The 13,556-nt window shown below is 34.1% G+C and overlaps 3 protein-coding genes, 1 long non-coding RNA gene and 1 other non-coding gene across 6 annotated transcripts; 1 reads left to right on the top strand and 4 right to left on the bottom strand.

Annotated features, from left to right (window-relative positions):
* Nucleotides 1–21: 21 nt before the first annotated feature.
* LOC122012827 (succinate dehydrogenase subunit 6, mitochondrial-like) lies at nucleotides 22–2,087 on the bottom strand. Of its 2 annotated transcripts, XM_042569480.1 has the most exons (4): nucleotides 1,833–2,077; nucleotides 914–1,016; nucleotides 550–693; nucleotides 22–418 (listed from the first exon to the last, which is right to left on the bottom strand). In XM_042569480.1, the coding sequence occupies exons 1-4, from the start codon at nucleotides 2,025–2,027 to the stop codon at nucleotides 402–404; spliced, it is 459 nt and encodes a 152-aa protein (XP_042425414.1). In that variant the 5' UTR covers nucleotides 2,028–2,077; the 3' UTR covers nucleotides 22–401. The 2 variants fall into 2 exon arrangements, with proteins under 2 accessions (XP_042425414.1, XP_042425415.1); XM_042569481.1 differs by lacking the exons at nucleotides 22–418; nucleotides 550–693 and adding an exon at nucleotides 700–839 and having other exon boundaries at nucleotides 1,833–2,087.
* Nucleotides 2,088–2,843: 756 nt separating this feature from the next.
* Nucleotides 2,844–5,868, top strand: LOC122012828 (60S ribosomal protein L38). The gene is made up of 3 exons (XM_042569482.1): nucleotides 2,844–2,935; nucleotides 5,006–5,189; nucleotides 5,666–5,868. The coding sequence occupies exons 1-3, from the start codon at nucleotides 2,933–2,935 to the stop codon at nucleotides 5,686–5,688; spliced, it is 210 nt and encodes a 69-aa protein (XP_042425416.1). The 5' UTR covers nucleotides 2,844–2,932; the 3' UTR covers nucleotides 5,689–5,868.
* A 2,524-nt stretch (nucleotides 5,869–8,392) lies between these two features.
* Nucleotides 8,393–9,811, bottom strand: LOC122010565 (protein FAR1-RELATED SEQUENCE 5-like). The gene has a single exon (XM_042567085.1). It carries the CDS (start codon nucleotides 9,809–9,811, stop codon nucleotides 8,393–8,395), a length of 1,419 nt encoding a protein of 472 aa, XP_042423019.1.
* A 627-nt stretch (nucleotides 9,812–10,438) lies between these two features.
* On the bottom strand, nucleotides 10,439–11,091 carry LOC122012148. Its single transcript, XR_006120147.1, has 3 exons — nucleotides 10,975–11,091; nucleotides 10,567–10,673; nucleotides 10,439–10,479 (listed from the first exon to the last, which is right to left on the bottom strand). It is a non-coding gene; the product is annotated as an uncharacterized LOC122012148 (long non-coding RNA).
* Nucleotides 11,092–13,003: 1,912 nt separating this feature from the next.
* Nucleotides 13,004–13,075, bottom strand: TRNAT-UGU. Its single transcript has one exon. It is a non-coding gene; the product is annotated as a tRNA-Thr (tRNA).
* Between the last annotated feature and the right edge of the window lie 481 nt (nucleotides 13,076–13,556).

Genomic DNA, 13,556 nt, shown 5'->3' with positions numbered 1-13,556 from the left:
TAAATTTCAAACACACCTAAATAGAAGAATTAAATAAATCATTTCACTTAAAACATCATCCAGGTTTCAAAATGAGTCTCAAACTCTGCAAGTAAAAATTAAGCTCCCTGCAATGATACTATAAAGACACCTCAAGTGGATTGCCAAAGCATTTGCCACGGAGATTCATGTAACCAAGAAATTGGTCCAACCGCACAAAATTAACAAACTTCTAGTTGTATGGTCTAACTGGCCATACTCATCATAGCTACTACTTTATTTCGAAAGCAGAAAACAAATGTGAAGAATTCTCAATTCAACTCCTGAGGAAACACCGGAGCTATGAGTGAACTTCTCGATTCAAATCCTGAAGGAAACACCAGAGCTATGAGTGAACTCAACCAGAAGCTCTTAAGGGCACATCAGGTCCTATGGCTTCCTGTTGAAACAAAAAACAAATAAAGAATAAACAAAGTACCTTTTGTAATCGAAACAAGAGATAAGTTGTTCTATCAAATTTCAAATTACCATCAAACTAAAAGATTTGAACACTAAGAAAAGAACGCCGACCTAAAGTTTTGTCCTCCCACCAGTAGAGGAACCTGAGATTTGCAGCCTGTTTATCAATCTTGTAGAGTTGCTTCCAATGTTCAGCAACTTCCATTCCAAGGACACCGCCACAGAGAGCACCAAATCCAGTAGCCAAAACAAAACCTATAATCCTCAAGCGTATCAAAGAACTACATGATAGCCCCTATAATATATAAACGTACATGTTTCAATGAACTAGGAAAGAAGTGATTGCTCCAACAAGTCTGACACGGTCAAGAAACTAAAGGCATATCTGGAATGCAGGTGAACTGGTTATCGAAAATGAAATGCTGTTAAAAATTTTTGACACCAGGAATTGTTGTGAATGACTGCAAAACATTACCATGTGGACTCTTCGAGTATTTTAAAGAAACTCCACCAAGATGTGCAGCACCAAGTAGACCTCCAGCAACTGCATATTTTCTTGATTGCCTTATTGCTTTCAGCTGAAAAGAAAAATGGGTCCATACATCATCTAAATGGATAATTTGAAGCTTCATAACCGCAGGTAAATACTTTTAAGATATTTTGCACATCTCCATTGAGATCTGGCAGATGTTAGCTTCTAATTCATTTATACTTCCTCTACAAATGACTCAACTTGCCTTTTCACTTGAAAATCAAGCTTATGAACATGCAGTTATTAATTGTTATCCAACAATTGGTGAAGCAGTCAAGTAAGAATTGAATATATGAATCCATAGATTGCCTTATAGCAATATAGTTAAAGATCAATATTCAAAGAAAAATATACAAACATACGTCCAATAAGACAATATAATGGATGGGCGATATAAATTCTAGAAAACATGGCAGGTAATCGATGGCAACACAGCATTCCCGATCGCCACAATGGATTTACATGAAATAAAAGAAATAATGAATCAGAAACTCGTCAAGGTAAACGGAAATTTACAAGTCAAAGATCCAAATTATTAGTCTGGTTAAAAGGGGATTGTGTGAATACCTTATAGCAAACACTAACCATTATTAGTCAGCATAGTGATGAAAACGATGACAAAGTTGAGTTAATGAAGGTGCAGAAAAAAATCGGGTCCTTTTGGTCACCAAATCCAAATATAAATAAGATTCACATTTATAACTACAAACCGAAACCAGATCGCTGATAATCTGCCACCAATTCATCGCCCCAAAACAAGAACGGCATCGAAACAAAAGCCACCAGGAAGAAGAGATAAGAAAAAAGAATAGCCTTCACCGACAGGGAGAAAATCCATAATATCGGGAGATAAAGCGGGTACCTGCGGGCCATAGACTGGATCGGAGGCGATGAACTCCTCGACATCGGCGTCGGTCCACTTGGGGAGCGGCTCCTTGCGCCCCAAGGACTTCCTGTAATAGTCCAGGAAGGCAAAATTGCTCCTCCAGTGTTCCTTCACCTCCTCAAGGTGCTTCCACAGGAACCCTAACGGCGACGAATCCGAGCTCTCCGCCATCGCCGCAAGAACTCGGATCGTTTGAAGAACAAGAAGTCTTAAAATGACGGGTAATGCCCTGATGGAACATCTTATCGCGGATACTCGATATGACCACTATAACGTCCCGGTTTTCCACCAAGGGACATGACCATTATAACGTCCGGGTTTTCCCCAGAGGGCCCGTTACACAGCCTGCCAAAACCGTTAAATATATAGAAACACAAATATTCTATCAATGTACCGATTTAAGCTTCTTCTGAGTAGAACGTTCCTATGTCCCGAGCTGGTGCAATGGTAGAATATTTAAATTGTTATTTAGATATTTATGATTTAAATTTCAACTATAGTAAATTTGTAAAACAAATTCTTTCAAATGGGATATGCAAGTAAAAATGACTAGCTCTTAGGTTGTTCGTTGCGAGTATTTTTTCGATTTATCATGATGACTAATTGAAAAGTTCTAGGATCATTGGTCTCACTGATAAATATAGAAAGATAAATTATAAAAAAATTTATCTCGTAATATTAGCATAGATAAAAAATATATCTTCCATCCTTAAATTATATAAAAATAAATAATTTATAACCGACAGTCAAATTCATTAGGGAGGAGAATTTTTTTAACATATCTTCCAAATATAAACATAAGTATATACATAGAGACCATACTATTTCTCACTCATTATCGATCCGATTTGAAGCGGCTAGTTCGACCCGGTTTTAAAAATACCGATCGAGCTTTAATTGGGCCATAGTTCATTGGCTGCCGGTTGAATCAAATCGAGAAGTACGGAGAAATCGCGACCGTCGGATCTTCGACTTTGTTAGGGTTTTCTTTGCGGATCCAAAATGAGCGACCCTTTATAAGGCCTTCTCCACGCTCCGAAGAGGGCAGCAGCAGATAGCAGTGAGAGGAGAGCGAGATGGTGAGGTGTCCTTGAATCCCTACCTTCGTGTATTTCTTTCTTAATGCTAGGATTTGTCGTCTTGAATCAATCTGAATTGTTGCTATAAAGATATCTGCTCTTGTTGCCTACGTACATGATGATAGATAGGTATCGAAGTGTAATCTGTTTAGGCTCCATGTTTAGAAAATTATAGCTATTTATGTAATTCTGTAGTAACTTGTATTGCTTCCGATAATTCAACCATTCTGCTTGTCATTAGGACGTCAAATGCAGTGGTTTGATATTCCTTGTATTATACGCTCTTCAATATATCTCCCAGATCTAATTCATTTTCGTCTTTTTTCTGATTTGTTTGGTTGTATTGTGGCCTTCTTGCATTAGTAGTGGTTGTGTTCTTTTAGTTTGGTGTATTATCATTGTTGAATCTGTTTGTTAATTTACTTTGCTCTGTAGCATTTTTTTTCATGCTAATGTTCTTACGTGAGATTTGGATAGATGCTCTTTCAAAGGAGATTTGGATTGAATTAGTGCTGAATGAACTCTCAAGCTCCTTTGTCACCGATGACATGCAGGAGTGGGTCAAAATAACTGTTTGCTTCTCCGTAGATAGAAAGAGATTGGATGACCCATGATTTTTGAAATTGGAGATTGAAGTTGTGTAAGTGGCGCAACAAGCACATATTTTTACTACAATGTGCTCTTTGATTGTCTCTGGAGAAGCAGTGTAATATTGGGAATGACAATGAAATATTGTATAGCGACGAGTCACCAACTGGATTCTTCTCCTCCGTTGGGGTAAGAATGCAGATCACGGCCACAGTTGCACATGGATGTAGCCATGATGTCAGGCTTTGGGTAGGCACTATTGGATTCAAATGGAAGAGTGGTAGATGTATTCATACACAAGGTAGGACCAATGTTCATATCTGACACAGAGCTGCATGGGTAGATGCATTCAATGAGCACAAGGTAGGGCCAATGTTCATACCTGACACAGAGCTGCATGGGTATCTGCATTCAATGAACACAAGGTAGGACCGATGCTCATACTTGACACAGAGCTGCATGCCTAGGTAGGCTTAGGCATCGTCTAGGACTGTGGTGTGAGAAATCTCATAGTAAAAACTGATTTGCCCTGGTTAGCTGCTGTGGTCATGCAGAAACCGGTTAAAATGAATACTAACCCATAAGAATAGAGACTAGGTGATTAATTCCTCTTGTTCCCGGAGAGTGGATACAGACTAGCAGACGAATTGGGGTGAGGGATCATCTGGAGCTTCACTTTTCAATATATGCCATCAGACCCATTTCATGGGACACACCATACTGGAGCGAATTCAATATTTTTTAGATTCTGAATGAAATGGCCAGATTATTGACCACTCAAAAAAACTCAATGCAATTTTGAAACCTAGGTATGATATCTCACTCAGTATCATCATAAGTTTAAATGTTTATAACAATTGTGACGAAAACCATTAGGGCATTCCTCTTCAGAGGTATTTATGTCAGGGAGCCCAGCCGTGAAATTATAATTTGCTTTCTTGCCGCTCTATAATGAGATTGACGTTCACTCCTTTCCCTGTCACCTCAAATTAGTATTTCTCACGAGGATCATCGAGGTGACACACCAAAAACCTTCAAAGGTGGTTTTTTTTTGTTCATCCTTTGATTAAATCAAGAAATTTATTCCCTGTTAACAGTATTTTGCTCTGATTTGTGTATTGTTAGTTGTAACATGGCTTTGTTTCATTATTGCTTGTGTTCTTCACATTCTAGATTCCATTATTTCTAGTGGATTTTTTCCTTGAATTTGACGTAGCTTAAGTCATAGTTAGTATAGAGTAGCTTAAGCCAGTCAGTACAGAAGAATGTTCACTAGATTTGGCCAAGTCTGTGATTTGGATTAGTTTATTGTTGATAAATTCCTATTGGTATCTACTACCTGTGTGGATGAAATGATTGAGATATAATTTTTGGTACTAGTGAGCGGATTTTATTTGGTGATCAAGTTGAAGGATGTGCAAATTTTGTTTTTTTTTCCTCTTCTGTTGGCTAAATTTGGAAAAAAATATATGTATTTTGCAGCCAAAGCAAATTCATGAGATTAAGGATTTCCTTCTTACTGCCAGAAGGAAGGATGCAAGGTCAGTTAAGATAAAGAGGAGCAAGGACGTGGTCAAGTTCAAGGTCCGCTGCTCCAAGTATCTATACACACTTTGTGTGTTCGACTCTGAAAAGGCAAACAAGCTGAAACAATCTCTTCCCCCAGGTTGGATTCTGTAGCTGCAATTGATCCTTAGTAGATTCCCATGGTACTAGAAATAATAAGAGTAATTTATGCCTACACACACTTGAATGTTAGTAGCATGATATGCACTAATCTATTATTTTAATTTTGCTTTTGTATAGGCTGAACTAACATAGAAATTAGTTTGTACGCATAATCAGTATCTGGTCTGATAAATTAATGAAATTATATATCTCAAAACTCATGGAACAAAAGTTAGTGATGGATCAATCTGTTGTGGGAGTCATACTAACGTTTCTCATCTACACATATACAACTTTTACTATTCTATGCAGTTGATTTAAGACAATAAAAAAAAATGGATGGGCTAATCAAGAATTCACTTGGGTTACTGTCTGTTAGAATTTGTTCAATGTTTTCTCTTAGATAACTATTGAATATATGTACCAATAGCTGTTTTTAGTAACTGTGCAAATGATCTTTATCTTTGCTTGCAGGTTTGAACGTCCAAGAAGTGTGAAGATGAAATTAAATTGTTAGTTTTTGTTAATTGAGCTTACAAGCAGTGAGTTTACTCTCTCTTGAATGACTTCTGTGATTTGAGTTTAGAAACCCTACATGACTATCTTGTCTTGATTCTACGTTATTGGAATTTGTTGCCCGTTACAAGGTGTTTGAATTGATCTGTGGACATTTTTTATATACTGCACGGTGAGTGTATGTTTGTATCCTTATTTTCCGTCCTTGGGGATATAAATTGTCACCTAGATATTCATGGTATTTTTAGCTATAATATATTTGTAGAGATTTTTCTTTTAAATGGAACTTGTAATTAAGGGATGTTTGGTTTTGGACTGTTCTTTGTGAGATTTTTTTTATTTATTTTAGTGGCGGATAAAAATTTTTGATGGGATTGGATTGATTCCAGATTATATGTTATATGACTTATTTAATTTATCTTTATTTTCCTTGAGAAATATATGACATAGAATAAAGGATAAAAGAAAGATTAATTTATTCTTCAATGCATATCTTACTAAATATATATTTCTCTTTTTTATAAATTTGATTATAATCATTGTCAAATTCAATTATATTTGTTTTTCTTGATGGTTGGTTTTGTGTTGTAAGTTGTGAACAAATATAAAATTTAGAGCATTAAGGACTTAAATTGGTAGGTAAAATCTATTAATTAAGAAATTCTAATAAACACTTAATTTATTTGTTTAAAATCTTGATATCATATTAATATTTTTTAAATAAAATGAATAAATATTTATTATTTTTTATGATATTAAATTTGAGTTTTTAAATAAAAGAACCTATTAAGTTTAAGAAAATCAATGGGAAAATCAAGAGTTTTGTAAATAGGATATTATAATTTATTTTATTTGGATTTAGTAAAAAAAATTAATTAACTATTTTATTGCCTTAATGATAACAGCATCTATCTTTATATATACTGCACTCACGTATAGAATATATCTTTCGTGTAATTAACCAACTAATAATGATTAACCAACTTATCTTGTCTTAATTTAAATGATCTATTGTTAAAATTGGCATTCAATAATTTTTACTACCCATTTCATAACTACCACCGTTTTATTTTCAACTAATTTTGATTAAGGTGGTTGACTCCTAGGAATTAGAATAAGAACAAGTATGATAGTAGTTTGGTTGACTCCTAGGAATTAGAATAAGAATAAGTACTATAGTATTATAGAATGAGAATGAATATGAACTTGTATTATTCTTAAAAATAATTTTTAGTTAGTTAAATATTTTCAATCGAAATGAACCTAAATTTTCTTTTTTACCCTTAAAGAAAAATAAAAGAAAAAATTAGACGTAGGAGAAAGTTATGATGAGAGAGAATAATAAGAGAAAAAATGTGATGAAAGAGAAAATATGATGGGAAAAAATTGAAGAAAGGGAAAGTGTGGTGAGAGAGAGCGTGATATGAGAGATAAAGGAGAAAAAAAGTATAATGAGAGAGAAAGTATGATGAAAGAAAATGAGAAGAGATTGAGGAGAAAGAAAGTACGATGAGAGAGAAAGTGTGCTGAGAGAAAAAGTGTGATGAGAAAAATGAAGAGAGGGAAAGTATGATAAGAGAAATTGAGAAAAGAGTGTGTGATGGAAAAGAATGAAAATAGGAAAGTGTGGTGAGAGAAAATAAGGAGAGAGAGTATGATAGGAGAGGGGGGCGGATCTTCTGGTCCCGATTTCCCTGGTCCGCCCCTGGTCCGCACTGGTGATATAAAATCACCCGCACGTGTAAAACATGTGCCACGCTCCAACTCGGAAAAGCCAAACTAGCTCCACCACGATTTTGATTCTTTATCCATAAGTTTTCACAAAATCCAGCCCATCAAAAATCTCCAGCTTACAAAAACTACAAAATGCACAATACTTGAAATTATAGCATTACATACACACTTTAATCACCAAACCGAAGGAAAAAAGTCACCATACCTTTTGTAGTATTATTCCATGTAATTTGTCGGAAAATAACCAAGATAAAAAGGTTGATGCACCTATGACATAATAGTAAAACATTATCAAGTCAAAAACAAGTCAAAAGGATTATAATAGTAAAGCATTATAAACTCATCCAGTAAAGCATTAAACTCATCAAAGAAAGCATTATAAACTCATCCCGTAAAGCAATATAAACTCATCCAGTAAAGCATTAAACTTATAAAAGAATTTGTGGACTTATAAAGCCCATCCAGTAAAGCATTAAACTTATAAAAGAATTTGTGGACTTATAAAGCCCATCAAGTAATGCATTAAACTCATTCAGAGCACACTGATTAAACCCATCCAGTATTAAATTAGGTCATCTAATAAAAGATTATGAACTTGTATTAAAAATAAATACTTGAGAAAGTTGTGATGCTAATAACGGTGGAAATTGAGTCTCGGTCAGACTAACACTATCACCGGAGCTACCAATTGTTGGCACGGAATTTATAGGCTAAAACAAAAAAAATATATAATTTAATATAAAATCTCTTAGATTAAGAAAGTCAAACAAATACTAACTTGCTGATTGATCCGGTCATATTGTACGCTGGCCATGCTGGAAATAGTTTGATCTACACCCTGTGTATACAAAAAAAAAGATTGATTTAAGTTGTTCAAATTTAACAACAAATAATACCAAATAAATAAAAAATTGGAAGTTATGGAGTAGAAACCATTACAATCGTTGAAGCTTAATTTGTTTTACTCGATGCTTTTCTTTTCCTTGAATTCTTCTCTAACCCACCTTTCAACCTTTTACCTGAGACTGTTTTCTTCTTGGTTTTAATTCCTTTCACTCCAGTAGAGTTCCCTTCACCATAATCAAATTCCCAAGATTCTTGGCTCACTTTTGATTGTTGGATATTGGATTCATTAACTTGCAACTTATCATCCACCATCTTACACAAGCTCAACATAACATCTTTAACAACCTTGTAAGTGTCATCTCTTTCTGCTGCCTTGGTAACCAACTGAACATTCAACCCACACAAATCTTTGTATCGCATGTTTTGAAGTACTTTTGGATCCAAACTAGCATTGTTGGTCATTGAATCATTAACTCCAAAATATCCAAATTTTGCTTTTCTTGTCCACCTTTTCAGTACATACTGACTTGGGATCTTCATGATATTATTCCACGTAAATATTTTCAGAATATGAGAACACAAAATTTCAGCAAATTCATATTTTCTGCAACTACACTCAATTTTTTCAGATTTCTTATCAAGTGTAACTATATGATGGTTTCTCTTTTTGTGAGGAGTAACTTTATATTTTGTAAATGTATCAACATCCTCACAAATTTCAAGACTAGAATCATGAGATAAACACCACTCTTGTTGAAAACACTTGTATACCTCAGGAGTATAAATTTCACTAGCATGCTTTAAAATCTCAATTGGAAACATTAAAGATGGAATAGTTGTACTTGATCTGAAATCAGCTTTCAATTCCTCATATCGACGATCATCAAGGAGTCTTTGGAAGTGATTGAAGAAGTCTAAAAACTTGTGTTTGTAAATGACATATTTTTTGACAATACTATTCATACTCTCACTTCTTTGGGTTGTAATCATATCTGCACAAAACATTTGTCGTCCATATACTAAAGCCCATTTTTCCTTTATGTTGTACATGCGCCTCAACCAATCATTGTCTTCAAGTGCATACTTGGCTAACATCATGCTCCATGCTAAAATAAATTCTTCCTCTTCATCAAAATCATATACACAAGAGGCAAAATCTTTAGAAAAGTCTCTAAATTGAGAAAAAACTTCACTCAAATGTATGGCGGCGTTTTGATAAATGTGCCAAATGCACAAACGATGATGTGTTTCAGGCCATCTAGAAGCTAATGCCTTTGTCATTGCTGCATCTTGATCTGTAAGAATAGTGATTGGTTTTTTCTCACCCATAGCTTTAGTTAATGTATTAAACAACCACTCAAAAGTCAAACTAGTTTCATCATATAATAAAGCAGCACCAAAAAGTATCGATTGTTTATGATGATTTACACCCACAAACAAAGCAATTGGCCGACCTTCATTATTTTTTCTGTAGGTTGTATCAAAGCAAACAACATCTCCAAAAGTAGCATAATCAGCTCTCATCTTAGCATCAGACCAAAAAATATTAGTAATCAAATCATCTTCATCAACTTGAATAGCATAAAAAAAATTAGGATCATCAAACTGCATTTGCTGCAAATACTCCAATACACCTCTTGTATCCCCAACTCTCATATTTATTGTTCTTTTGGATCGCAAGTAGTTTTTGTAATCCTCAGGAATAAATCCTAAATTATCCCTCCCACCTACTTGTCTCACCATAAGATCATGAGATGCTTTTGGGGGGATTCCCACATCACTTGCAATCTCAATCTGTTTCGCTGCAGAAAAAGATATATTTCTGTGACTTCTATATAGGTGAGTTTTGTTTGAACTTGAGAGATAATGATTATGCTCTTTAACAAATTGCACCACAGTAAACTTGCTTCTTCTTCGATTACTAATCTTCATTTTAGCCTCACAACCAAATCTAGTTTCATCACGACTTGCTTTGACATAAATATCTCGTTTGTCTTTTCCTCTTTTGCCTTGGGCACAACAATAAAAAACTCTATCAAGTAATTTACCGGATTTATCATTGTGGATTTTACCTCTCCTTATGCCAAATCCCACTTTTTTAGCATATGACAAATAAAATTGATATGCATCTTCTTCTGTATCGAATTCCAACCCCATTTGTGGTATATCAAAATCTGTTTCAATGTTTAAGCCTATAAAATCAAACAAACAAAGAAAAATGAATTTAGTAAAATTTGATATATTGAAACTCTATACATTCCCAATATGAATCTTATTACCTTCATCAATAACATCAAAGTCCCCTTCCCGACTAGCTTCATTTTCGTTAAAATTCAAATGACGACAACTCGTAGATTCACCCTCCATAATAATTACTTTGAGCCGGCTGAAAAAAGCAATGAATTTTGGTCTAAAACAAAGTGATAACTCATAGTTTGATGGTGTAAATTTTGGTCTAAAACAAAGTAACAAAGTGACCACAAGGACAACTCATAGTTTGATATAGTTCCAGTGGAAAAAAAAAGATTAAATTCGCATCAAACAATAAATATTTAGACAAAAGCGGCATCAGATTAATAAATCTGCAAATGTAAAATCAATGAATCGCCTAGCAATAAAAAACATTTTGAATATGAAATCAACCATATTATGTTGGAAAAAAAAAGTGTTCAATAATTCGTTGATACCTTGTACTTGGCAACCTCTTCACTGACTTCCTTGAGATCTCCCTTTGTAAATATCAGGCCAACAATAACATCAATTGGTGCTACAAGTCCAACACGAGCAGGAGCTCCCAGCTGTACAGATAGATATACAGAATTAGAAGCATCTATAAATACTAATACATTTTATTCTGGCCTGAGGCAATTGCCAAAGTATTCATTTTATGAAAAAAAAAACAAAATCAGTAAGGATGGAGAGAATCAACCAATGCTCTCACAAGATAAACTACCATGGCATTAATTTGAAACGCTGTGGCAAGTTCATTGTATATTGAAGTTAGCGAGATAACAAGACCAACTAAAGAGCATCAAACAATATAATAGATTAAACAATTTATTTCAACCCACCGCATCATCAGTTGAGTATAAGGATGATAGCATGTAAATGAGAAATTTAGGTATTAAAGAAATTATTAGCGCACACATGAATAAAAGAACTTTCCCCACCAAACTAGAAATAAGGTTTGGAGTGCAAACGATAGTGCATCACACCAGCTAAAAGGTTTCGTTGATATCTTGTACTTGGCAACCTCTTCACTGACTTCCTTGAGATCTCCCTTTGTAAATATCAGGCAGATTTTACAAAGCAGATTTTGCAGCACAAATCATGGCAACTGGCGACGGGGCTAGGGCTCCGGCGCTGGAGGGAGGCGATGGGGCTAGGGCTTCAGCGCTGGAGAGAGGTCGCAGGAGGGACACGGCTTCGGAGGGAGGCTGCAGGCAACGTAGGGTTTGGCTGCAGAGGATTTTCCAAGTTGGAGCGTGGCACATGTTTTACACGTGCGGGTGATTTTATATCACCAGTGCGGACCAGGGGCGGACCAGGGAAATCGGGACAAGAAGATCCGCCCCCGATAGGAGAGATTGAGGAGAGAGAAATTGTAATGAAAAAAAACAGAATAGAGTGTATAATGAGAGAGAAAGTATGATAAAAGAGAATAAAAAGAGAGAAAATGAGGAGAAAAAGTGTATAATGGGAGATAATATAGAGAGAAAATGATAGAGAATATGTTATGAGAGAGAAGGTTTGTTAAGAGAGCAAGTACGATAAGAAAATGAGGAGAGAGAAATTATAATAAGAAAGAACAAGGAGAGAGAGTGAAATGAAAGAAAAAAATTGAACAAATATATTAAGGGTATTTTTATCCAAAATTTAATTTTCATTCTCATTCATATCAAAAGAAGGAAGAGGTGAGTTTCATCAACACTCAAGTTTTTGGATTTCATTTTAAAATCTTAATTCCATTCCTATCAAGCAAACACAAAATTTAGAAATAAATTCATTCCTATCAACCAAACGCCACCTAAATATAATGCTCCTCTAGGCCTCTACGATGCCCCCTTTGTGTATTAATTTTACTTGATTAATATTTTTTTTACAAGATTTTTTATCAATCATCTAATAAATTCGAAAAATAGAAATAGATCACTGGCATCGATGTCAATTTCTCTAAATATAAAATTTAATTTAATTTTTATATTTTATGTAAAAATATTTATATCAATTATCCTATTCATTCTAAAAATATTACATAAGAAGAGAAAAAAATAATAATAAAATAAAAAAAAGAAAATAATAATAAAATAAATATAATAAAAAATTTATGATAAATAATATAATGTATAGTAAAAATTAATTATCTAAATTTAATAAAATAGATAATTTATTTTTAATTTTAAAAATATTATAAAGAAATTGACATCAATAAAAAAATAATTTGCTCACTGCGTTTATTTGCACAGGGTAGAAATCCAACCCATATATTTTTACTTAAAACCAGTACACGTATTGTGTGTGATATAATTATATAAAATAAAAAATAGTCTTAAATATTCAAAATTAATTAAAAATATCTTAAAATTTTTAAAATGTGACAAGGATTATTAGTCGCTATTGCAACATTGTCAATTAGTTATTTTTCTGACGCAAAATTAAAATTTTAATGCGTCAAAAATGTCCCTACAGGTTCCTTTTTATAAATAAAACCGCTAATGCCCCCATGCAGGATCGAACTACAGACCTTCAGTTTACAAGACTGACGCTCTACCACTGAGCTATAGGGGCCAAGTTGAAAATTGATAATAAATATATTCTAAGTTTAATATTATAAAATTTATTTATCTTCACTAAACCATGTTAAAGAATATTGTAACAATGGTGTTTTAAAGAATCTAACTTTAAACTGCTCTTTTGATACCTGAGCCACTTGATTCAGCTTGAACCAAACCAATACGATATGGTGAAGCCAGTTTGGTCGTCTTATCTATTTTACGCCAAAACTTGCATTCGCTTCTTCTCCTACAATCTGTTATTCTATTAGATGTTGAAAATATACATTGTAAATTTGTACACTAATTTGATGCCCCTATAAGAAAAAGGTCAAAATAAGTACCTTTCTGATTTCAAGGAAATGTGACAAGAGATATGCATATTTGAGGCGACCTGTCCAGCATTAGAAACATAATTTAACAAGATTTCTAAGCGAAGCTGATTGTGGAGCTTTACGGACAAACTATGCACATCTCTTTATGAAATTGGCAGCCCT

Source organism: Zingiber officinale, chromosome 8A, assembly GCF_018446385.1.
Source record: "Zingiber officinale cultivar Zhangliang chromosome 8A, Zo_v1.1, whole genome shotgun sequence".
Lineage (NCBI taxonomy): Eukaryota > Viridiplantae > Streptophyta > Magnoliopsida > Zingiberales > Zingiberaceae > Zingiber > Zingiber officinale.
The sequence above is the reverse complement of the archived record's forward strand: the minus strand, read 5'-3'. Positions and strand labels throughout refer to the sequence as shown.

Excerpts from the sequence above, each read along its gene's own strand:
- LOC122012827 (XM_042569480.1), bottom strand. The coding sequence starts at position 2,027 with ATGGCGGAGAGCTCGGATTCGTCGCCGTTAGGGTTCCTGTGGAAGCAC. Across the intron at positions 1,017-1,832 it reads ATCCAGTCTATGGCCCGCAG|CTGAAAGCAATAAGGCAATC; the intron begins GTACCCGCTTTA and ends TTTTCTTTTCAG. Across the intron at positions 694-913 it reads ATACTCGAAGAGTCCACATG|GTTTTGTTTTGGCTACTGGA; the intron begins GTAATGTTTTGC and ends TGAGGATTATAG.
- LOC122012828 (XM_042569482.1), top strand. Across the intron at positions 5,190-5,665 it reads GAAACAATCTCTTCCCCCAG|GTTTGAACGTCCAAGAAGTG; the intron begins GTTGGATTCTGT and ends CTTTGCTTGCAG.
- LOC122010565 (XM_042567085.1), bottom strand. The coding sequence starts at position 9,811 with ATGAGAGCTGATTATGCTACTTTTGGAGATGTTGTTTGCTTTGATACA.